Below are 26307 nucleotides of genomic sequence, written 5' to 3' on the forward strand. Positions count from 1 at the left end.
AGCGCGGGGGAGGGGGAGGAGGAGGTTGGCAGCGCGGGGGAGGGGGAGGTTGGCAGCGCGGGGAGGGAGGAGGAGGTTGGCAGCGCGGGGGAGGGAGGAGGAGGTTGGCAGCGCGGGGGAGGGAGGAGGAGGAGGCGTTGGCAGCGCGGGGGAGGGAGGAGGAGGAGGCGGTTGGCAGCGCGGGGAGGAGGAGGTTGGCAGCGCGGGGGAGGAGGAGGTTGGCAGCGAGGGGGAGGAGGAGGTTGGCAGCGAGGAGGAGGTTGGCAGCGCGGGGGAGGGGAGGAGGAGGTTGGCAGCGCGGGGGAGGGGGAGGAGGAGGTTGGCAGCGCGGGGGAGGGGGAGGAGGAGGTTGGCAGCGCGGGGGAGGGGGAGGAGGAGGTTGGCAGCGCGGGGGAGGAGGAGGTTGGCAGCGCGGGGGAGGAGGAGGTTGGCAGCGCGGGGGAGGTGGAGGTTGGCAGCGCGGGGGAGGGAGGAGAGGTTGGCAGCGCGGGGGAGGGAGGAGGAGGTTGGCAGCGCGGGGGAGGGAGGAGGAGGAGGCGGTTGGCAGCGCGGGGGAGGGAGGAGGAGGAGGCGGTTGGCAGCGCGGGGGAGGAGGAGGTTGGCAGCGAGGGGGAGGAGGAGGTTGGCAGCGCGGGGGAGGGGGAGGTTGGCAGCGCGGGGGAGGGAGGAGGAGGAGGCGGTTGGCAGCGCGGGGGAGGAGGAGGTTGGCAGCGCGGGGGAGGAGGAGGTTGGCAGCGAGGGGGAGGAGGAGGTTGGCAGCGCGGGGGAGGGGGAGGAGGAGGTTGGCAGCGCGGGGGAGGGGGAGGAGGAGGAGGTTGGCAGCGCGGGGGAGGGGGGAGGAGGAGGTTGGCAGCGCGGGGGAGGAGGAGGTTGGCAGCGCGGGGGAGGGGGAGGAGGAGGTTGGCAGCGCGGGGGAGGGGGAGGAGGAGGTTGGCAGCGCAGGGGAGGGGAGGAGGAGGTTGGCGGGGAGGAGGTTGGCAGCGCGGGGAGGGGGAGGAGGAGGTTGGCAGCGCGGGGGAGGGGGAGGAGGAGGTTGGCAGGGAGGGGGAGGAGGAGGTTGGCAGCGCGGGGGAGGGGAGGAGGAGGTTGCAGCGCGAGGGAGGGGGAGGAGGTTGGCAGGGAGGGGGAGGAGGAGGTTGGCAGCGCGGGGGAGGGGGAGGAGGAGGTTGGCAGCACGGGGGAGGGGGAGGTTGGCAGCGCGGGGGAGGGGGAGGTTGGCAGCGCGGGGGAGGGGGAGGAGGAGCTTGGCAGCGCGGGGGAGGGGGGAGGTTGCAGCGCGGGGGAGGGGGAGGTTGGCAGCGCGGGGGAGGGGAGGTTGGCAGCGCGGGGGAGGGGAGGATGGCAGCGCGGGGAGGGGGAGGTTGGCAGCGCGGGGGAGGGGAGGAGGAGCTTGGCAGCGCGGGGGAGGGGGAGGTTGGAAGCGCGGGGAGGGGAGGAGGAGCTTGGCAGCGCGGGGAGGGAGGAGAGCTTGGCAGCGCGGGGAGGGGAGGAGGAGCTTGGCAGCGCGGGGGAGGGGAGGAGGAGTTTGGCAGCGCGGGGGGAGGGGGAGGAGGAGGTTGGCAGCGCGGGGGAGGGGAGGATGGCAGCGCGGGGGAGGGGGAGGTTGGCAGCGCGGGGGAGGGGAGGAGGAGCTTGGCAGCGCGGGGGAGGGGGAGGAGGAGGTTGGCAGCGCGGGGGAGGGGGAGGATGGCAGCGCGGGGGAGGGGGAGGTTGGCAGCGCGGGGGAGGGGAGGAGGAGCTTGGCAGCGCGGGGGAGGGGAGGAGGAGTTTGGCAGCGCGGGGGAGGGGAGGAGGAGGTTGGCGGTGGTGGGGGATCAACTGTGCAAGTCCTCGCCAGTATTGGATATCGAGAGCTGTACTGGATTACAGGTGATATTGAATTGCGTGTTTGACTTTGCTCCATATCGATCCATGTAGAGCCAGGCTGCTCTTCAGCAATAACCTGGCCCTTGGCCATCGCACAGGAAACTTTTATAAAGGACAAAACGTGATGGTTACACAGATTGAAGAGAGGGGAAATATGACTGTATTTAAGTCATCATCGATCCAGTAAAGAGGCAACTGTCTAACTCTTTTTTGTCTTAGTCTGATTTGCAGTCTCGTATGCAGAGAATAGAGCACCAGTTGGCACAGCTGGCTTCTGACTTTCATACTCAGCTACAGCAAGACACTGAACCCAGTCAGCCAATCCAGCCGGCAGCGGTGGGGGAGACTGTCCCAGTCGAACCTCCACTTACACAGGAGGATGTGACCAAGCTGCTCAACGAGTTTGCCAGTCAACAGCACGAGGTGGTCCGAGATGAACTGCCGAACGATTCAGTCTCGAGGATTCAGGTGAGTTTTAATCTTGTCTTCACAGCAGATCTTTGATAGCAGGGCCCCAGTGACTTGTAACACTAACATGATGTAGTGCCCACTGGCTCAGCAAGAGTTTCTCACCGCCATCCATATCTCTGTCCATCACCGCACATTAAGAACATCATTGTGTGCCAAACCTCACTAAATTTACACTTCAATCAGTCCACAGCCGACAGTCACAGTGAAGTGATGCGGGTGTTGATGGGATATTTAGTGGTGTGCGATGGGGATGTTCAGACTATGGAAGTAAATTGTACAACGTGCCTGGTAGACTCCATTCGTAAATGTTCTGGAAAGACCCTCCCTTGTACAAGGAGGGGGATTCTAAGTAATGTTTTGCCTTTTGACCCTAGAGTGATTTAGCCACCATCCGGCAACAACAAGAGGCCCAAATGGAGCAGCTGCAGCAAACAATTAATGACCAGACAGAGGTGGGTTCTTTAAACCTGTGTGGGGGGGGGGGGGGGTTGGTCAGGGACACTGCAGGTGGGGGGGGGCGGGATGGTGCGGGGGGGTCAGTCGGGGACGGCGTTGGGGGCAATGGGGTTGTGGGGGAGGGGTCAGCATGGGGGGGGGGGGTCGGCAGTGGGGAGAGGGGGCTAGCAGTGTCAGCTTCCACGACAGGTAAAACTAGGAGCCAGTTTCCTGGGCCAAACCTTGCCAACTGCTGGGGATGACTCCACAGGCCTCCTGCTTGTTTGCGATCCTGCAGACTGGCCAGGCTGTCGATCTGATCCGACCATCGGACAGGAGACTGCAACATTATATTTAAATGAGACCCTGTTGCTAAGATCAGCGGAGCCTCCACATCCCCAGCCTTGTTTGATTTTCCCCATGGCGCCGCACTACCCTGCGCTCTCCCTGTCTCCATTAATATCGGGGCCAATATTTCAGTGAGCGTCAATCTATGGAACAGGCTCCGAGGGAGACGGCAGAAGCATGTAGTGTTGATTCAGTTGAATGCAAATTAGAATTTGCATCTGAGAATATTTTGTGATACAGTGTACAAGTAATGTGAAACATGACGTGTGGTAAGTGTAGCACACTTGGGAGGAACAGGCGACTTTAGGCCCCGGGGGTATAAATCAGACCTCATTGTTCCTATGGTTTATTGGTGGCAACTTGCAAAATGGTAATGATGGGCATTACATTGGGGCCTCAGTCAGCTTCTGAACAGCTACACAGCAAGATGAGGAAGTAAAGGTTATGAGGCGTCAACAAAATGCAAGAACAACAATCTATGGAGTGTCAACAGAAAATGCTGGAAAAACTCAGCAGGCCCGGCAACATCCGTGGAGAGAAAATAGAGTCAACGTTTCGGGTGAAAACCCTTTGTCAAGACTAAAGAGGCACAGGAAATGAAATAGATTGCGAGGCCAGGCTGGGAGAGAAGTGAAGAGACATTAAGTGGTATTCAAAACAAGGCGAGATGGTGATAGGACCAGTGGAGACAAAAGACGGCTCTAGATTTGCCTCCACTAGTCCTATCACCATCTCGTTTTGAATACCTCTTAATGTCTCTTCACTTCTCTCCCAGCCTGGCCTCTCAATCTATTTCATTTCCTGTGCCTCTTTAGTCTTGACAAAGGGTTCACCCGAAACGTTGACTCTATTTTCTCTCCACGGGTGTTGCCTGGCCTGCTGAGTTTTTCCAGCATTTTCCGTTATTTCGGATTTCCAGCATCTGCAGTATTTTGCTATCAATCTATGAAGTGTTTTGGCCTCCACACAGCACTGGGCTTGAGCCAGGCCTGGGTGTGGACCTGGGCAGTTCTGAGCTTAGGCTGGGGCTGGGACCCAGAGTTGCCACCGTTTGCCAAATTCAAAACTGATGGATGTGGGGCAGGGGGTGGTTCATGATGGTTTGTGTTGCTGAAAACTCAATCAAAGCTTCAATAATTAGCATGTGAACATCATAAAAGGTAGAAAGAAATGGGGGGAAACCTTCTGGTTTAGAAACCAGATTCTTGGCATTGCTTTACATCTTCAAAGTTTCTGGACAGCCCACTTGAAAATCAGACTGCCTGATCCAAAGCCAGCGGGATCTGTGCAGCCTGGATAGTTGTAACTGAGAATCAGTGCAAGCCTCACAAAGCACATTTACACTGAGTCCCATTTTCTGTTTCTTTCCCTTTCCAGGAGGTGTACAAAGAAATGAAGGAAGCAAAGTCTGCTTTTGAGAGGTACGGTGGATGGGCCGGTGACAGATTCTCTACCACATTGGAAACACTCCTGTTGGACAGTTTGATATCAGCAATAGCCACGATGATGACTGTTACTCACTAGTTTAGGAGCTGGATATTGGGCTGTTGGCTGCAGTGTCAACAGCTGCCTTCAAAATGCCACCTACCATGTAGCAGAATAAGCAAGTCCTTCTCCAGCTGGCGCTGTAATGGAACAGTACAACTTGGTACTGTCCAGCTGGTCACGTGCATTTCCAGCCAATTGTGCTGGGTATCCCTTCTATATTTGGAGCAATGCCAATAGAACAGTGCCTGTGAGAGTGCAGCTCCGTATGTGAGCTGTTTAGTGGCTGGTATGTGAAGCACAGTACCGCCCTTCGCTGGGCAAATCCGTTGTTGTCTTGTGCAGCCTTGCAGAATTAATGAATCAACTCACATGAATACTTTTTGTTTCCTTCCCTCCCTCCTCCTCCTCCTCCTCCTCTCCCGAGGGTGCTGAGCTTTGCCGGGGTACAGTTCCACAGGCACCAATAGCCCTCGGGCTTTAATGCCCCAGCCTCATGTCCACTTTCCAGCAGCAATCACTGGACAACAATCACTGGCTAATGTTTCCCTTCCCTAGCTCGGGCACACTCAGGCACCCCCAATGACTGCCCCAGATGGCATCAGCTAGCTGAGCAGAAAATTGGAATTGAACCTGGCACCTCTGGTCCTGGATGGCTCGGTGCTGTACCAGCTGGTGACAATCCACTCGGCAGTGCAGAGTTTTTATTTAGATATGTTTCAAGAATCCGTTTTTAAAAAAAAATGAAAATACTACAGCTTCTCCGCCAGATTCTGCGGTAACAAGCTAAATGCTGTGGGTTTTTAAACTGTACTTAATCCATCTGTTTTTCCTCATGTTACATAAGAACATAAGAAATAGGAGCAGGAGTCGGTCATTCGGCCCCTCGAGCCTGCTCCGCCATTCAATGAGATCATGGCTGATCTGATCTTGGCCTCCACTCCACTTCCCTGCCCGCTCCCCATAACCCTCGACTCCCCTGTAGCTCAAATATCGGTCTGTCTCAGCCTTGAATATATTCACTGACTCCACCTCCACAGCTCTCTGGGGCAGAAAATTCCAAAGATTCACGACCCTCTGAGAGAAGAAATTCCTCCTCATCTCCGTCTTAAATGGGCGACCCCTTATCCTGAAACTATGCCCCTAGTTATAGAGTCATAGAGTTATACAGCACAGAAAGAGGCCCTTCGGCCCATCGCATCCGCGCCGGCCATCAAGCCCTGTCTAATCTAATCCCATTTTCCAGCACTTGGTCCGTAGCCTTGTATGCTATGGTGTTTCAAGTGCTCATCCAAATGCTTCTTGAATGTTGTGAGGGTTCCTGCCTCTACCACCCTTTCAGGCAGTGAGTTCCAGATTCCAACCACCCTCTGGGTGAAAAAGTTCCTCCTCAAATCCCCTCTAAATCTCCTGCCCCTTACCCTGAATCTATGCCCCCTTGTTATTGACCCCTCTACTAAGGGGAAAAGTTCCTTTCTATCCACCCTATCTATGCCCCTCATAATTTTGTACACCTCAATCAGGTCCCCCCTCAGCCGCCTTTGCTCCAAGGAAAACAACCCCAGCCTGTCCAGTCTTTCTTCATAGCTGAAGCGCTCCAGCCCAGGTAACATCCTGGTGAATCTCCTCTGCACCCTCTCCAAAGCAATCACATCCTTCCTATAGTGTGGCGACCAGAACTGCACACAATATTCCAGCTGTGGCCTAACCAGTGTTTTGTACAGCTCCATCATAACCTCCCTGCTCTTGCCTTCATTAGCCGAGGCATAGAATATAAGTATCCCATATGCCTTTTTAACCACCTTATCCACCTGTTCTGCTGCCTTCAGGGATCTATGTACATGCACACCAAGGTCCCTCTGATCCTCTGTCTTTCCTAGGGTCTTACAATTCATTGTGTATTCCCTTGCCTTGTTAGTCCCTCCAAAATGCATCACCTCACACTTTTCAGGGTTAAATTCCATTTGCCACTGTTCCGCCCATCTGACCAACCCATCTATATCGTCCTGTAGCCTGAGGCTTCCCTCCTCGCTATTTACCACCCCACCAATTTTCGTGTCACCTGCGAACTTACTGATCATACCTTTTACATTCACATCCAAATCATTAATGTAGACCACAAACAGCAAGGGACCCAGCACCGATCCCTGCGGTACCCCACTGGACACAGGCTTCCAGTCACAAAAACAACCTTCGACCATCACCCTCTGCCTTCTGCCACTAAGCCAGTTTTGGATCCAATGTGCCAAGGCACCCTGGATCCCATGGGCTCTTACCTTCTTGACCAGTCTCCTGTGCGGGACTTTATCAAAAGCCTTACTGAAATCCATGTAAACCACATCCACTGCACTACCCTCATCCACACATCTAGTCACCCCCTTGAAAAATTCAATCAAATTGGTCAGACATGATCTTCCCTTGACAAAGCCATGCTGGCTATCCCTAATTAATCCATGCCTCTCCAAGTGGAGACCAATTCTGTCTCAGAATTTTTTCCAATAATTTCCCTACCACTGATGGGCTCACTGGCCTGTAATTCCCTGGTTTATCCCTGCTACCCTTCTTGAATAATGGTACTACATTAGCTGTTCTCCAGTCCTCAGGCACATCCCCTGTGGCCAGAGGGGTTCTGAAAATTTGTGTCAGAGCCCCTGCAATCTCCTCCTTTGCCTCACATAGTAGCCTGGGATACATCTCATCCGGGCCTGGGGATTTATCCACTTTTAAGCCTGCTAAAACCGCTAGTACCTCCTCCCTCTCGATGCTAATATGTTCAAGTATATCACAGTCCCCCTGCCCGATTTCTATGTCCACATCGTCCTTCTCCATAGTGAACACAGATGCAAAAAATTCATTTAAAACCCCACCTACATCTTCTGGCTCCACGCACACCTTGCCACTTTGGTCCCTAATGGGCCCTACTCTTTCCCTAGTTATCCTTTTGCCCTTAATATACTTATAAAACTCCTTAGGATTTTCCATTATTTTGCTTGCCAGTGTTATTTCATGGCCCCTCCTCGCTCTCCTAATTTTTTTTTAAGTATCCCCCTGCACTTTTTATACTCCTCTAGGGCTTCCTCTGTCTTTAGTGCTTTGTATCTGCCAAAAGCCCCCCTTTTTTTCCTAATCCAATGTTCCCTGGGCTTGTTGGTCCCACCCTTGACCTTTACGGGAACATGTTGCCATTGTACTCTCTCTTTCCTTTCTGAAAGACTCCCATTGCTCCGATGTGGATTTTCCTTCAAGTAGCTGATCCCAGTCCACATTGGCCAGATCCTGCTGTATCATATTAAAATCGGCCTTCCCCCAATTTAGAACCTTTATTTCCGGTCCATCCTTGTCCTTTTCCATGACTACCTTAAATCTCACCGAATTATGGTCACTGTCACCAAAGTGCTCACCTACTGATACTTCCACCACTTGCCCGGCCACACTCCCTAGAATTAGGTTCAGTACCGCCCCCTCTCTTGTAGGACTTTCTACATGCTGGCTCAAAAAGCTCTCCTGGATGCACTTTAAGAATTCTGCACCCTCTAAGCCTTTCACTCTCTGATTATCCCAGTTAATATTGGGGTAGTTGAAATCCCCCACTATTATTACCCTATTATTTGCACACTTCTCTGAGATTTGCCTACATATCTGTTACTCTATCTCCCCCTGACTGTTTGGGGGCCTATAGTACACTCCCAGCAAAGTGCTAGCCCCCTTTTTGTTTTTAAGTTCAACCCATATGGCCTCATTAGAGGAACCTGTTAATATATCATCCCTCCTTACAGCAGTAATTGACTCCTTAATTAATAATGCGACACCCCCTCCTCTTTTACCCCCCCCCCCTCGCCTGAAGATTCTATACCCCAGAATATTGAGCTGCCAGTCTCGCCCCTCCCTCAACCATGTCTCCGTGATAGCAACAATATCATACTCCCATGTGTTCATCAACACCTTCAGTTCATCCACCTTATTCGCAAGACTCCTTGCATTAAAATAAATGCCATCCAGCCTTGCCCTACTCCCTTGTGCCGTTACATATTTGCTCTGCCTTCCAAGCTGACTTGTTTTTTCCTCTATATTTGGCTGTACATCACCCCCTATTATAGCTCCACTCTGTATCCCATCCCCCTGCCAAGTTAGTTTAAACCCCCCCCAACAGTGCTAGCAAACCTCCCCGCAAGGATATTGGTCCCGTTCTGGTTCAGGTGCAACCCGTCCGACTTGTACAAGTCCCACCTTCCCCAGAAGCAGACCCAGTGATCCAGGAAACTAAAGCCCTCCCTCCTGCACCAACTCTTTAGCCACGCATTCATCTGCTCTATCCTCCTATTCCTATACTCACTAGCACGTGGCACTGGGAGTAATCCAGAGATTACAACCTTTGAGGTCCTGCTCTTTAATCTGCTACCTAGCTCCCTAAGTTCTTGCTGCAGGACCTCATCCCTCTTCCTACCCATGTCATTGGTCCCAGTGTGAACCACGACCTCTGACTGTTCACCCTCCCCCTTCAGAATGCCCTGCAGCCGTTCAGTGACATCCTTGACCCTGGCACCAGGGAGGCAACAAACCATCCTGGAGTCACGTCTACGGCCACAGAAACGCCTATCTGTTCCCCTTACAATAGAATCCCCTACCACTATTGCCACGAGGGGAAACATCCTCTCAGCATCTACCCTGTCAAGTCCCCTCAGAATCTTTGAATATTTCAATAAGATCACCTCTCATTCTTCTAAATGAGTATAGGCCCAGCCTGCTCAACCTTTCCTCGGGAATCAACCTAGTGAACCTTTGCTGAACACCCTCCAATACAAGTATATCCCTCCTTAAATAAGGAGACCAAAACTGTACGCAGTACTCCAGGTGTGGTCTCACCAATGCCCTATATAGTTGTAGCAAGACTTCCCTACTTTTAGACTCCATCCCCCTTTGCAATAAAGGCCAACATTCCATTTGCCTTCCTGATTACTTGCTGTACCTGCATGCTAACTTTTTGTGATTCATGTACAAGGACCCCCAAATCCTTTGTACCGCAGCATTTTGTGGTCTCTCTCCGTTTAAATAATATTTTACTTTTCTATTCTTCCTACCAAAGTAGATAACCTCACATTTTCCCACATCATACTCCATCTGCCAAATTTTTGCACATTCACTGAACCTGTCTATATTCCTTTGCAGACTGTGTCCTCCTCACAACTTGCTTTCCCATCTATCTTTGTATCGTCAGCAAATTTCGCTACAGTACACTCGGTCGCTTCATCCAAGTCATTAATATAAATTGTAAATAGTCGAGGCCCCAGTATTGATCCCTGTGGCACCCCACTCGTTACTGATTGCCAACCTGACTCTGTTTTCTGTCCGTTAACCAATCCTCTATCAATGCTAATATATTACCCCCAACACCGTGAGCTCTTATTTTATGCAGTAACCTTTTATGTGGCACCTTATCGAATGCCTTCTGGAAATCCAAATACACCACATCCGCTGGCTCACCCTTATCCACCCTGCTCGTTACATCCTCAAAGAACTCTCATAAATTTGTCAAACACGATTTCCCTTTCATACAATCAAGCAGAGTCAACATGGTTTTATTATGATTTTCTAAATGTCCTGCTGCTACTCCCTTAATGTCCTGCTCCTGTTTCTTCTCTTTGTCCTCAGTAGTGTGACTGATGAGCAGAGAACACTCCTGTCTGCACTGAACCAACTGGAAGAGCAGCTTAGCCAAACCCAGCTTGAGTTGATGGGCATGCGTACTGCACAGAGGAACATGGCATCAAGCATGGAAACATTAAGCAGCAGGATCGAAAGTGTAAAGGACAACGTGAGTCATCCAGATAGTTACTGCTTTTATTAAACTGAAACATCAAAATCGTGTTAGTGGCCCATTCTAGACTGGAGTCAGCAGCCTAGTTAAAGTATGGAAGCAAACTGCTTGGAGTGTTTTTGTGTGGTAAAGTCATCCATTGGTATAAGAGGCACTGTGTGCTAGCCAGAGTCTAACTAAAATAACAGAGGGCTCAGAACTGTGGCTGCAACCCTAAAACATCAGTAATGGAAAGTTTGATGATTATTAATGAAATGGAAGCCTTTGGAAGGGAATGGAGAGGTTTGGGATAATCAGCAGATCCTTCTCCGACAACAACCTCGCCCCACTCACTGCATAAGAGCTGGGTGATTCCACACATGTCCATATTCCTGATCTCAACACAGACTCGAGTGAAGCTGGGGTTGGGTAATGTCATAGTTATACAGCACAGCAAGAGGCCCTTCGGCCCATCGTGTCTGCGCTGGCCATCAAGCCCTATCTATTCTAATCCCATTTTCCAGCACTTGGTCCGTAGCCTTGTATACTATGGCGTTTTACGTACTCATCTAAATGCTTCTTGAATGTTATGAGGGTTCCTGCCTCTACCACCCTTTCAGGCAGTGAGTTCCAGATTCCAACCACCCTCTGGGTGAAAAAGTTTTCCCTTAAATCCCCTCTAAACCTCCTGCCCCTTACCTTGAAACTATGCCCCTGGTTATTGACCCCTCTACCAAGGGGAAAAGTTCATTTCTATCTACCCTATCTATGCCCCTCATAATTTTGTACACCTCAATCAGGCCCCCCCTCAGCCTTCTCTGCTCTAAGGAAAACAACCCCAGCCTGTCCAGTCTTTCTTCATAGCTGAAACGCTCCAGCCCAGGTAACATCCTGGTGAATCTCCTCTGCACCCTCTCCAATGCAATTACATCCTTCCTATAGTGTGGCGACCAGAACTGCACACAGTATTCCAGCTGTGGCCTCACCAGCGTTTTGTACAGCTCCATCATAACCTCCCTGCTCTTATATTCTATGCCTCGGCTAATGAAGGCAAGTATCCCATATGCCTTTTTAACCACCTTATCTACCTGTCCTGCTGCCTTCAGGGATCTATGTACATGCACACCAAGGTCCCTCTGATCCTCAAGGAACAGCACCTCATCTTCCGATTAGGCACATTACAGCCTTCCGGACTCAATATCGAGTTCAACAATTTCAGATCATAACCTTGGCCCCCATTACATTTTTACTTATTTTTTATCCCCACCTTTGTTTTGCCCTTTCACCCCGCCCCCTTTTTTTTTTCTCTCTCCCACATGGCAGCTGTCTCCCATTCTGCCAGCGCATTTCACACCTAATCTAGAGCCATCTTTTGTCTCCACTAGTCCGATCACCATCTCGTCTGGTTTTGAATACCTCTTAATGTCTCTTCATTTCTCTTATGTTCTCTCCCAGCCTGGCCCCTCAATCTATTTCATTTCCTGTGCCTTTCCAGTCTTGACAAAGAGTTTGACTCAATATTGACTCTATTTTCTCTCCACGGATGTTGCCTGGCCTGCTGAGTTTTTCTAGCATTTTCTATTATTTCCCTCTGATCCTCTGTCCTTCCTAGGATCCTACCATTCATTGTCTATTCCCTTGCCTTGTTAGTCCTCCCAAAATGCATCACCTCACACTTTTCAGGGTTAAATTCCATTTGCCACTGTTCTGCCCATCTGACCATCCCGTCTAAATCATCCTGTAGCCTGAGGTTCCCTCCTCGCTATTTACCACTCCACCAATTTTCGTGTCATCTGCAAACTTACTGATCATACCTTCTACATTCATATCTAAATCAATAATGTACACTACAAACAGCAAGGGACCCAACACCAATCCCTGCGGTACACCACTGGACACAGACTTCCAGTCACAAAAACAACCTTCGACCATCACCCTCTGCCTCCTGCCACTAAGCCAATTTTGGATCCAATGTGCCAAATTGCCCTGGATCCCATGGGCTCTTACCTTCTCGACCAGTCTCCCATGTGGGACTTTGTCAAAAGCCTTACTGAAGTCCATGTAGACTACATCAACTGCACTACCCTCATCCACACACCTAGTCACCCCTTTGAAAAATTCAATCAAATTGGTCAGACATGATCTCCCCCTGACAAAGTCATGCTGACTATCCTTGATTAATCCTTGCCTCTCCAAATGGAGACTAATTCTGACCCTCAGAATTTTTTCCAATAATTTCCCTACCACTGATGTTAGGCTCACTGGCCTGTAATTCCCTGGTTTATCCCTACTACCCTTCTTGAATAATGGTACTACGTTAGCTGTCCTCCCGTCCTCTGGCACCACCCCTGTGGCCAGAGAGGTTCTGAAAATGTGTGTCAGAGCCCCTGCGATCTCCTCCCTTGCCTCACACAGCAGCCTGGGATACAGCTCGTCTGGGCCTGGGGATTTATCCACTTTTAAGCCTGCTAAAACCGCTTGTACCTCCTCCCTCTCGAAGCTAATTTGTTCAAGTATATCACAATCCCCCTGCCTGATTTCTATGCCTACATCGTCCTTCTCCGTAGTGAACACCGATGCAAAATATTTATTTAAAACCTCACCTATATCTTCTGGCTCTACACACAGATTGCCACTTTGGTCCCTAATGGGCCCTACTCTTTCCCTGGTTATCATCTTGCCCTTAATATACTTATAAAACACCTTGGGATTTTCCTTTATTTTGCTCGCCAGTGTTTTTTCATGCCCCCTCTTCGCTCTCCTAATTTCTTTTTTAAGTACCCCCCTGCACTTTCTATACTCCTCTAGTGCATCCACTGTTTTTAGTCCTTTGTATCTGCCAAAAGCCTCCCTTTTTTTCCTAATCCATTACATAAGAACATAAGAAATAGGAGCAGGAGTAGGCCAATCGGCCCCTCGAGCCTGCTCCGCCATTCAATAAGATCATGGCTGATCTGATCCTAACCGTCAATCTACTATCACAGAACCATCTCCTGAATCTAACAGAATTAGACACACGAAATAGGAGCAGGATCAGGCTACACGGCCCCTGGGCCCGCTCTGCTACCCACAGGGCCATGTCCGATCCGAACCTAGACTCATGTCCAAATTCCTGCCCGCTCCCCGTAACCCTTAATTCCCTTTACTTCTAGGAAACTGTCGATTTCTGTTTTAAATTTATGTAATGATGTAGCTTCTACAGCTTTTTGGGGCAGCATATTCCATGGACCTACCACCCTCTGAGTGAAGTAGTTCCTCCTCATCTCAGTTTTGAAAGAGCAGCCCCTTATTCTAAGACTATGCCCCCTAGTTCTAGTTTCACCCATCATCGGGAACGTCCTCCCCGATCCAACCCCTTCACAATCTTATGTGTTTCAATAAGATCGCCTCTCATTCTTCTGAACTCCAATGAGTAGAGTCCCAATCTACTCAACCTCTCCTCATATGTCCATCCCCTCATCCCCGGGATTAACCGAGTGAACCTTCTTTGTACTGACTCGAGAGCAAGTATGTCTTTTCTTAAGTATGGACACCAAAACTGTATGCAGTATTCCAGGTGCGGTCTCACCAATACCTTGTACAACTGAAGCAATACCTCCCTATTTTTATATTCTATCCCCCTAGCAATGAAAGCCAACATTCCATTGGCCTTCTTAATCACTTGCTGCACCTGCATACTAACCTTTTGAGTTTCGTGCACCAGGACCCCCAGATCCCTCTGTACTTCAGTACTTTCCAGTTTCTTGCCATTAAGATAACTTGCTCTACGATTTTTCCTGCCAAAGTGCATAACCTCACACTTTCCAGTATTGTATTCCATCTGCCAAATCTCTGCCCACTTACTTAGCCTGTCTATGTCCCCTTGCAGGTTTTTTATGTCCTCCTCACTCACTACTTTCCCTCCCATCTTAGTATCATCTGCAAACTTTGATATGTTAGATATGTTACACTCGGTCCCCTCCTCCAAATCGTTAATATAGATTGTAAAGAGTTGGGGACCCAGCACTGACCCCTGCGGAACACCACTAGTTACTGATTGCTAGTCTGAGAATGAACCATTTATCCCAACTCTCTGCATTCTGTTAGATAGCCAATCCTCTATCCATGCCAGAATATTACCCCCAATCCCGTGATTTTTTATCTTAAGCAATAATCTTCTGTGTGGCACCTTGTCAAATGCCTTTCGGAAGTCTAAATACACTACGTCCACTGGTTCCCCTTTATCCACCCTATATGTTACTTCCTCAAAGGACTCCAGCAAATTTGTCAAACATGACTTCACCTTCATAAAACCATGCTGACTTTGTCCTATTAAATTATGATTATCCAAATGTCCTGTTACTGTCTCCTTAATAATGGACTCCAAAATTTTACCTACCACAGATGTTAGGCCAACCGGTCTATAGTTTCCAGCCTTCTGTCGACTGCCCTTTTTAAATAAGGGTGTTACATTAGCAGTTTTCCAGTCTGCCGGGACCTTTGCTGAGTCCAGGGAGTGTTGGAAAATTATTACCAATGCATCCACAATCCCTACCGCCACTTCCCTCAAGACCCTAGGATGTAAGCCATCAGGTCCAGGTGATTTATCCGCCTTGAGTCCCATTATTTTACCGAGTACCACTTCCTTAGTGATTTTGATCGTGTTTAGCTCCTCCCCCCCATAGCCCCCTGTTTGTCCAGTGTTGGGATATTCTTAGTGTCCTCTACTGTAAAGACTGATACAAAATATTCATTCAGTGTTTTTGCCATCTCCATATTTCCCACCATTAATTTCCCGGTCTCATCCTCTAAGGGACCAACATTTACTTTAGCCACCCTTTTTCTTTCTATTTTTATATTTTTTGCTAATTTACTTTCATAATCTATCTTCCCTTTCTTAATCAATCTTTTTGTTATTTTTTGCTGTCTTTTAAAGTTTTCCCAATCCTCTATCCTCCCACTAGATTTGGCTACCTTATATGCCCTTGTTTTTAGTCGAATACTATCCTTAATTTCTTTACTTAGCCACGGATGGCTGTCTTTTCTTTTACACCCTTTTCTTCTCAGTGGAATATATATTTTTTGGAAGTTGTAAAATAACTCCTTAAATGTACACCACTGATCATGTATCGTCTTACCCTTTAATCTATTTTCCCAATCCACTCTACTCAATTCCGCTCTCATACCTTCATAGTCTCCTTTATTCAAGCTTAGCACGCTTGTTTGAGATCCAACCTTCTCACCCTCTAATTGAATATGGAATTCAACCATGTTATGGTCACTCATTCCAAGGGGATCCTTTACTAGGACATTTTTAATTAATCCCGTCTCGTTACACAGGACCAGATCTAAGGTTGCTTGCCTCCTGGTCGGTTCAGTTACATACTGCTCAAGAAACCCATCCCTAATACACTCAATGAACTCATCCTCAAGGCTGCTCTGCCCAATTTGATTTGTCCAATTAATATGATAGTTAAAATCCCCCATAATTATAGATGTTCCCTTATTACAAGCCTCAACTATTTCCTGATTGATACTCCGTCCAACAGAGTTGCAACTGTTCGGAGGCCTATAGACTACGCCCACTAGTGTTTTTTTCCCCTTATTATTCCTTATCTCCACCCAAACTGTTTCACTATCCTGATCCCTTGACCCAACATCATTTCTCTGTATTAGTGATTCCTTCCTTTATTAACATAGCCACCCCACCTCCCCTTCCTTCCTGATCGTTAAATAACCTGGTATGTTTAATTCCCAGGCATTGTCACCCTGCAGCCATGTTTCTGTAATGGCCACAAGATCATACCCATATGTAGTTATTTGTGCCATTAACTCGTCTATTTTGTTACGAATGCTACGTGCATTCAGATAGAGAACTTTCAAATATGTTTTGTGACACTTAGTTCCTCTTTTGCCCTTTTTATTACAAGTAGACTACCCTTTATCCGAACTTCCGAAAACCGAAACCCTCTAAAAACCGATGGTTTTTTCGTTCAGCGTAAGTCGTGCGCACGACCAGCCCCGCCGACCCACCTTCCGAAATCCGAAATTCTCCGAAAACCGAAACACGGCTGGTCCCGAGGTTTTCGGATAAAGGATAGTCTACCTGTACTTTACCTTTTACTCCATACCTTCTGCCCCTTCCTGACACGCTCTGGTTTTTAATTTCCACACTGCTACCTAAGTCTATGACCTTCTCTGTTGTCATTTTTATTATTTGCTCTCTAGGAACCTCCCCCCCCCCCCACTAGTTAGTTTAAAGCCCTCTCTACAGCCCTAGTTATATGATCCGCCAGGACTCTAGTCCCAGCACTGGCCAAGTGAAGCCCGTCCCAACGGAACAGCCCCCTCCTGCCCTAGTACTGGTGCCAGTGTCCCAGGAAGCAAAACCCATTTCTCTCACACCAGTCTTTGAGCCACGCATTTAACTCTCTAATTTTATTTGTCCTAGCCAAATTCGCTCGTGGCTCAGGTAATAATCCAGAGATTATTACCCTTGAGGTTCTGTTTTTTAATTTGACCCCTAGCTGCTCATACTCCTTTAACAGAACCGGCTTCCTAGTCTTATCTACGTCGTTTGTACCAACATGGACCACGACAACTGGATCCACCCCCTCCCACTGCAAGTTTCTTTCCAGCCCAGAGGAGATGTCCTTAACCCTGGCACCGGGTAGGCAACACAGCCTTCGGGACTCTCGCTCTCGGCTGCAGAGAACTCTATCTATCCCCCTAATGATACTATCCCCTACCACTACAACACTTCTATTTACTCCCCCCTCTTGAATGGCCCCCCCGTTCCATACATACATAGAAACATGGAAGATAGGAGCAGGAGTCGGCCACTCGGCCCCTCGAGCCTGCTCCGCCATTCGATGAGATCATGGCTGATCATCCAAACTCAGTACCCCGTACCTGCCTTCTCCCCATATCCCTTGATACCTTTAGCTCTAAGAAATATATCTAACTCCTTCTTGAATATATTTAAAGACTTGGCCTCAACCGCCTTCTGTGGTAGAGAATTCCACAGGTTCACCACTCTCTGGGTGAAGAAATTCCTCCTCATCTCTGTCCTAAATGACTTACCCCTTATCCTTAGACTATGACCCCTGGTTCTGGACTCTCCGACCATCGGGAACATTCTACCTGCATCTAGTTTGTCCAGACCTGTCAGAATTTTATAAGTTTCGATGAGATCCCCTCTCATTCTTCTAAACTCCAGCAAGTATAAGCCCAATCGGCCCAATCTCTCCTCATACGTCATTCCTGCCATCCCAGGGATCAGCCTTGTGACTCTTCGCTGAACTCCTTTCATGGCAAGAACATCCTTCCTCAGATGCTGTGGCCAGGTTGCTCATCCTCCCTGCAGTCCCTGCTCCTGTCCCCACAGGGAGTAAGAACCTCGAACCCGTTGGACAAGAGCAAGGGCTGCGGCTCCTCCAACACTACCTCCTGGATCCCCGTACCTGCCTCACTCGTAGTCACACCGTCCTGTCCCTGACCATGGGCTACATCTGAATTAATTAACTTCATAGGTGTGACCACCTCCTGAAACAAAGTCCAGGTACTTCTCCCCCTCCCTGATGTGTCGCAGTGTCTGAAGCTCAGACTCCAGCTCATCAACATGGAGCTGGAGTTCCTGTAGCAGCAGACACTTGTCACAGACGTAATCACCGTGAGCCTCAATGGGGTCCACCGGCTCCCACATCTCGCAACAGTAACACATCACCTGCTCCATTCTATGTAATTAATTAAATTTTTTATTGTTAGTTATGGACATCCTCTGCCCGATTTTAGATGCTAGTATCCCCTTTAATTAATTGGATTTAAATTAAATCAATCCCTCTAATTACACCAGTTAAATGGTTTACCAACAGTCACTCTGCACCAGAAAGGCCTTATTAACTACAACCCAGAGTTAAAGTTTGAAAAGAGCACCTAACACCCCACTTACCCTAGCTCACACTTACCCAAACTCACAGCACTCTCTGCTGACTCACACTCAGTGCTTACTCGCACTAGGACTGGTCTTTTTATACTGTTTGTTTGTTTACAGCCAAATGAGTCACCCCTGCTGATTGGTTAGAAAACTGGTTTCCACTGCCTGCTGTGCCAATTTACTCCTACTGCAGTGTAACCTTGTTTTACTCTTCTTAAACCAACAGAATCCAAAATATTTAACTTTTCCCCTTTACCTAAACTGCTTAAGTAATCTTATCAAGAATGATTTAAAGAGAAATAACAATTAAAGAACTCTCACACTTACCCAAACTCTCAGCACTATCTGCTGACTCGCACTCTTGTATATCCCTTGACATCTAGGGTTCCCTGGGCTTGTTGGTCTCACCCTTGACCTTTACGGGAACATGTTGGCGCTGTACTCTCTCTATTTCCTTTCTGAAAGACTCCCACTGCTCTGATGTGGATTTTCCTACAAGTAGCTTATCCCAGTCCACTTTGGCCAGATCCTGCCTTATCATATTAAAATCGGCCTTCCCCCAATTTAGAACCTTTATTTCCGGACCATCTTTGTCCTTTTCCATGACTACCTTAAATCTCACCAAATTATGTTCACTGTCACCAAAATGCTCTCCTACTGACACTTCCACCACTTGCCCGGCTACATTCCCTAGCATTAGGTCCAGTACCGCCCCCTCTCTTATAGGACTTTCTACATGCTGGCTCAAACAGCTCTCCTGGATGCACTTTATGAATTCCGCACCCTCTAAGCCTTTCACTCTCTGACTATCCCAGTTAATATTGGGGAAGTTGAAATCCCCCACTATTATTACCCTATTATTTCTACACTTCTCTGAGATTTGCCTACATATCTGTTCTATCTCCCCCTGACTGTTTGGGGTCCTATAGCAAAGTGCTTGCCCCCTTTTTGTTTTTGAGTCCTACCCATATGGCCTCATTAGAGGAACCTGCTAAGATATCATCCCTCCTCACAGCAGTAACTGACTCCTTGATTAATATTGCGACACCCCCTCCTCTTTTAATGGTCCAACACCCTCCCGCCCCGCACCTAGTTTCTTGTGTCCCACCAAGTGCCTGACCAGGTGTGCTGCGTAAAGCATCAATGGACCATAAAAGATAGAACTACCACAGCAAGTGTTTGAGGTAAATGGCTTGGATGCTTTCAAAAGGAAACTAGAGAAGTACATGAGAGAAAATGGCATAGAAAGGTATGCTGAATGGCTAAGGTGAGATAGATGGAATGGTAGGAAACTCGTGTGGAATATAAACGCCAACGCAGATTAGTTGGGCTGAATGGCCTGTTTCTGTGGTGTATATTCTATGTAATGTCTTTAAAAATGCCAAAAAATGCTTATTTGTACAGGTTCCATAATCTGTGCCTATAGTTTGCTTAATTTGTGATGAAAAACATTGGACTCTTCAATACTTGTTTTGTTTTAAATTTAGGTGGAGGCAGAAGTGGTTGAGTTGGTCCACAGACTGCTCTTTGGTTCATCGCAGGACAGCACAGCTGTATCTTCAGAGCAAGCACTGACATCACAGTTTGTCCATCGCAAGGACCTGGAGGCCCTCCTTCATGACTTGGAGAAGAAGATCCTTGCAGATCTTTCACGGTATCACGGCCAAACAGCAGAGCAGAACTCGGCCACTGTAAGAGCCGCGTTAGTTGGAGCAGGGATTACAGAGGTAAATTAGAATGAGCATTTCTAGGCAAGCAAGCAGTGCTTAAATCTGGGGTGGGGCAGAGCACTAACCGCAGCATAGAACCCTTGTCCATCCTATCTTGTGTGGTGGGCAGGTTCATGTGGTAGGAGCTGCCTGCTGTAACACATTTAAGTAATAATGATCAAGATAATTTCAACACAGTGCTAAATAGATCCTAGATAAAGACACATCATTATCTCCTTCGTTTTAATCTTTAGATTACTGCATCGTCTCTGTATTTTAAGCATTGTTCTTTTTCCTGATTCTTTTGATCCTGCCTTATTCTAATGAGAAGGATTTGTCAACTCCCCACTACTCCTGTCCATTTTTATTAGACCTGATTGATTACAAGTAGTGAGGACAGAGAATCATAAGCGGGAGCGCTGTCTGCTATCGCCTTGCCCGCTGTCTGCTATCGCCTTGCCCGCTGTCTCAGTGCACGTGCGAGGGCTCTGCGCTACACTAACTTCTCACTGTCCCAGAGTAATGCTGCCTTCTCCCTTTGTGTTTACAGGAAGTTAAGAATGTTGTGCAACGAGCCCTGAAGCTGTACAGTGCCGATCAGATTGGAATGGTGGATTATGCACTGGAGTCTGCTGGTAAATATCAGACACAAATCACAACCTGTATCCAAACTCTGGAAATTCAGAGCCTGCAAGTAAAACTGAGCTTCTGAGTATAACGGATTGAAAGTGGGTTGCTGCAGAGTACCAGAATGTAGGTCTTTTACAGGGAATATAGAGCGGATTTTCCAATCGGCATGGTGCCAGCATACCTGGAGGTGCAAAAACCCATCTTGTATCAAACATACATGATGCAGATTTCACGAGAGCTGCCCAGATTCACATAGTTAAATAATGATTTATCTCTCCTGCAGGTTGGGCCATGTGCTGGCAGCAGATTTAAAGAGCTGCTGCTGTGCCTTAAAAGCGCCATTAGCCAGTGCAAGTTAGTAACTACTAAAATTGCAATTCACTACCTTGCAAGAGTTGTTCGCAACTGTTAAGTATGTGTATTGTATTGAACAATTAACACAAAGACTTAAACGTATAACTCAAACAGGTCTTTACTGGTTGGAGGTAGGGACTATACGTAGGTCTTTACTTCATGCCCACAGGCGGGAACTGAGGGGAGATCAGTACCCACAGTACTATTTATACCCCTATGGCCAGGAGTGGTACTGCGTATCACTACGCCCTACAAGTAGTGCAGTCCTGTCCATAGGTTCAAAGTAGCACACATATTACATACACAACATTCCTCCCTTCCTAGCTTTACAGTCATCTCCCCATTTAACATAACGTAATAACATATATACATATATAACTTCAGGTTTACATAACAGAATAACATAGATACATAGATACTTCATGTCAAAACAGATCACAGATTCAGTCTCTGCGGAAAACAGTTCACAGATTCAATCTCTGTGGTGTAGTCGGTTCACGTTGCTGGAGTGACTCATTCAATAGTCCTTCCATGGATTTAACAGTTTGAACTTCCGAACTGAATTGGCTCCGTTCGGAGGGACCACGTGTGTGATCTGGTAGAGGTAATAATGGTTCAGATGGGTCATCTTCTGTTTCGACTTTTCCTTTTCTGCTTCTTGGAGACTCTCTGGGCTCCACTGTCAGCTGCATGCGCAGTTCCTCCTTCTCTTCCTCCTTTTTCCGTAGTAGAGCCACCTTCTCCCAATGTTCCGTAGACTTTCGGTGCTCCTCCATGATTTCTGTATGGTGGGAGTCGAAGTTACAAGTTGGGCAGGACAGGACATAGTAATATTCGGTGTCGTCCTGATCTAGGCCAGCGAGAGGGTCTTCTATTTCCTCCATACCCAGCTGGGCGTTAGCCAGCTTTTGTTCCAAGTCCAGACATCTTTCCTGAAGAGACTTCTTCATGCGTACCTCTTCATCCAGCTTTTTCTGGGCTTTCAGCAAGTCGTTTACTAATGACCTCATTTGAGATTTTACTACTTCAACTTCTTTTGGAGATTGATTGATCGGACTATTCAATCCCTCTACCGGAGCAGCTGTTTCAGCGGTCTGTTGTTCTACGTTGACGTGAGTCAGCGTACTTTTGGCATCCAAGGGCTGCTCTGTTGCAGTCATCTCAGTCTGTGTTGCCACCTCAGCTCTTCCAATAACCTTTGAGAGCTCCGAACCCCTTTCGTTTGAATATTGAAGTTCGTGTTCAAGTTTTTCCCATTTCAGAGTCCTGTCCTTCAGCATATGCAGGAGTTGGCTGACCATTAACTCCTCTGACATCAGACGTTTTGTGTGCTCCTGCTCCATTTTCTCCATCAGCTGCTTCTGTTGTCTTTCCAGATTCTCCAACTCTATATCAAAGAACTCTTTCGTTGCATTCAACTCTTGCTCAAAACGGCGAAGCATTTGTTCTAATTGCTGTTGTAGTTTGAAATGGAGTTGAGTTCGAGCCCGGTGTCCCTCAGAAATGGGCACATCAGTAGACTTGCCAGACTCAGAATCCACAGTTAAACTATGTTGTTGCTCAGTGGAATTCTGTGCTGAAACTTTGTCTTTTGCACCTGAGTTGGGCTTACCATCATCCGTTCCAGAGTCTGGGCCAACTATCTTCACCGAGTTCTCACTCGTTATTGTTTGTAGGAAATGCCAGTCCATATTCATTTTCCTAATCCACTCCCGTCCTAGTAGTGGAGAACCTCCTTCAGATATCACATATAAGTCCATTATTTGACTGTCTTCGCCCTTGTGGACCACTGCAACCTCTATTTTCCCGATGGGGTACACTCTTTGCCCCGTGTATGTTTTCAATATAATCCCCGTATCCTGTAGGGGAATATGTTGGAATAACTTTCCGTAATCTTTCTTATTTATGACCGTCAATGCCGATCCAGTGTCCAATTCCAGTTTTACTTGGACTCCTTCTATCTGAAGAGTGACCCAAATTGCCTGGAGGTCTGCACCCTTACCAGCGTTGAGTACTCTTAAGCTAGCCAGTTCATTACAGCTTAAGCTAGCCAGTTCATTACTGCTAGCGTCTGAATCGGACTCCTGTTCGGTCACCTTGTGTACCTTTGCGTATTTTCCTTGCGGTGACTTATTGCTGGTCTTCTTCCCTGACCTGCATACTCCAGCTATATGTCCAAGCCTACCACAAGTTCTACATTCTTGGTTTTTAAACCAACACTGGTTCTGATCATGCGTTGTCTTTCCACAACGATAACATTTGCCAGAACTCTCACCCAATTTGTGTGCACTGAGCTCCGGTGACCGTAGCTGCATTACTGCCGTGCCTCTCGCTGCGGCTTCGTGTGCTGCTGCCATAGTGACCGCCTTCTCAAGCGTCAGCTCATTTTCCTCGAGCAGTCGCTTTTGTGTATCCTGTTTAAATAAACCACACACAAATTTGTCTCGTAGTGCATCTGTCAGTCCCGTTCCAAACTGGCAATATTTCGCTAATTTACGCAATTCCAGCAAATATTCAGCATTGCTTTCATGCTGTAGCTGCCTTCTGTCGTAAAATTTAAATCGTTCCGCTAGCATCAGCGGCGTGGGGTTTAGATGATCTTTCAGGACAGTAACAATCTCATCGAACGTCTTATCCGCCGGTTCATCTGGTGATAACAGGTGTTTCAATTGCCCGTATGTCTTCGCACCCATTAAATTTAATAATGTTAGAGCTTTATCTTGGTCACGAATTTTATTGGCCTTACAATAATTTTTTACTCTTTCAACATATATGGCCCAATCTTCGAGGTCACTATCAAAGGTGCTAATATTCCCGTGTTTAGGCATTGTAGATTTGCAATTTCTCAGATTTTATTTTCTTTACTTGTTATCAAAGATGGCGGCTTCCCGCTCTTGCCGTCGTCCTCCGCCCACAAAATGGCGGTTTTCCCGCGCTTGGCGGTCTTCACCCGTCCCCCGACGCCGTCTCCCTTCAGCCCCCGAGTGCGGCCCTTATCTTCGCCGCGATCGATAGCCCGCGCTGTGCACCGCGGCTCTCGCACCTTGAGCTTCTGCAGCCGCCGCGCCTTTCAGTCCGAGTGCGGCCCTTATCTTTGGTCCCGATCGCTGGCCCGCGCTGCGCCTCGCACTTGAAGCGGCTCCCGGCCTCTGGCTCACCTGCTCGCGCGGCTCTTGCTCGCTCCCTCCCGGGCTCTGGCTTACCCGCTCGCGCGTTTCACCGCGGCTCTTATCAGGGATTGCGATCGCCCTTATCTTCTCCAACTTCCCCAGCCCTGTCTTTGCAGCCAACGCTGCACGGCTTACCCCACCACCTAGGTTGAACAAGGAAACTGCAGAAAGACTTCTGTCAGTCGCTGGAAGCTGTCAGGATGGCTGTTGCACTCCAGTGCTCAGTCGCTGATGGAGGCTTCAGAGTCCTAAAGCCTGTCGCTTCTAGTGGGGTGGTGATGTTTGAAACCTCTCTTCAACTGCCGCAGGGTAAGAACCTGACTCGTCGCCAGTGTTAAGTATGTGTATTGTATTGAACAATTAACACAAAGACTTAAACGTATAACTCAAACAGGTCTTTACTGGTTGGAGGTAGGGACTATACGTAGGTCTTTACTTCATGCCCACAGGCGGGAACTGAGGGGAGATCAGTACCCACAGTACTATTTATACCCCTATGGCCAGGAGTGGTACTGCGTATCACTACGCCCTACAAGTAGTGCAGTCCTGTCCATAGGTTCAAAGTAGCACACATATTACATACACAACAGCAACACTGCCGGGGGTTGGGGGGGGGTGGGGGGAGGTGTGACTGTCCCCTTTACCAACAGGACCCTGGGGATAATGCTGAGGGAGGTACAGAAAGGGGCGTTTCTTTCTTCAGGTCAGATGAGTACCATCCTCAGATGTCTGCTGTACGTGTTGCCTGCAATAAAGTTACAGAATAGGTGACTCTCATGTTGCATGTTAGAAGATCATAAGCGCAGATGTGGAAAAAAAGTTTAATATGCTGACAAATTTTGCGGTGGTAATTGTACCCTGCTGGAAGTGTAATGCTGTGGAATGGCTGAACACACACTCTTGCCACAACCAGCTACATGCTGATGCCTGATCAACATTTGGGAACCTTTCTCACATAATTGCAAAGCAGCATAAGTGGCAAATCTTCCGAGGAAACATTCCAAGGATGTGGCTCACTGCCTGATGAAGCTTCCACCAACTCCTTGCCTGCCTCAGGTTTATTGACTCAAGTTCAAGGACTCGTAAATTTGCATAGCAATGTCGGGGCATTTCATCAATCTGTGAATGCTTGCAGCGAAGAGACATCACCTCCAACAGCATCAAACAAGTGAGCAACTGGCTGAGGTTCTCCCACAAATCTCATTTTCACCGTCAGGGGCAGAATCATCCCATTCCTTGGTGCTTCAAATCACCATGCAGGAATTGGTGGAGCTCATTGGCTGGCATACGGCACCTCATCGCTGCTTTCCCTTCTTCCCGCTAATCTTTCACACACTCAGGCACTCTGTCAATCACAGACTTAGTATACACCACAATATCATAACACATCATGTATTGGCAAGTCATATTTGTTACCAGGAGTATGTTGCTGATATTGTAACGCTTGTACCTCTTGTATTTCTCTGGGTGTCGCTGTGCTTACCACATCACATCACATAGTGCCATTCAATCCACCCACAGCAAGGATCAGCACAAGACTATCCACTCCAAGCTATTCATATTTAAACTTGGAGGAGGGATGGGGTTGAAACCATCAGCATGAGTGGGGAGGAGCAAATGCAGATGGTGGCAGAGCAGCAGCAGTTGGCTGGCAAGCCAGCTCAAGGCCACCCTCAGCTGTAGAGTTCTGGGATTGATGCTATCAGTGCCTGCATACAGAGGAAAGTTGCTGTCTGAGCATCATCATTTGAGTGTGCACAAACATAGAAACATAGAAGATAGGAGCAGGAGTAGGCCATTCGGCCCCTCGAGCCTGCTCCGCCATTCAATGCGATCATGGCTGATCATCCAAATTCAGTACCTGGTCCCTGCTTTCTCCCCATACCCCTTGACCCCTTTAGCCTTAAGAAATATATCTAACTCCTTCTTGAATATATTTAATGAATTGGCCTCTACTGCCTTCTGTGGTAGAGAATTCCACAGGTTCACCACTCTCTGGGTGAAGTAATTCCTCCTCATCTCTGTCCTAAATGGCTTACCCCTTATCCTTAGACTGTGTGACCCCTGGTTCTGGACTCCCCGGCCATCGGGAACATCCTTCCTGCATCTAGTCTGTATAGTCCTGTTAAA

At 48.3% G+C, this 26307-nt stretch overlaps 1 protein-coding gene across 4 annotated transcripts in view; it reads left to right on the top strand.

The window, feature by feature from the left end:
- LOC147098720 (SUN domain-containing protein 2-like) overlaps window positions 1-26307 on the top strand; it is a 183175-nt gene that overhangs the window by 133132 nt on the left and 23736 nt on the right. For all 4 annotated transcript variants that reach the window (XM_085969410.1, XM_085969409.1, XM_085969408.1 and 1 more), the window contains 6 exons: window positions 2086-2334; window positions 2712-2789; window positions 4498-4541; window positions 10255-10417; window positions 19802-20041; window positions 20574-20658. In XM_085969410.1, coding sequence (XP_085825536.1) covers window positions 2086-2334; window positions 2712-2789; window positions 4498-4541; window positions 10255-10417; window positions 19802-20041; window positions 20574-20658 — 859 coding nt within the window. The remainder of the gene's footprint in view (window positions 1-2085; window positions 2335-2711; window positions 2790-4497; window positions 4542-10254; window positions 10418-19801; window positions 20042-20573; window positions 20659-26307) is intronic.

The sequence above is a fragment of the Somniosus microcephalus genome, chromosome 28 (assembly GCF_052327205.1).
Source record: "Somniosus microcephalus isolate GS21.2 chromosome 28, FLI_Smic_1.0, whole genome shotgun sequence".
In the NCBI taxonomy this organism is placed as follows: Eukaryota; Metazoa; Chordata; class Chondrichthyes; order Squaliformes; family Somniosidae; genus Somniosus; species Somniosus microcephalus.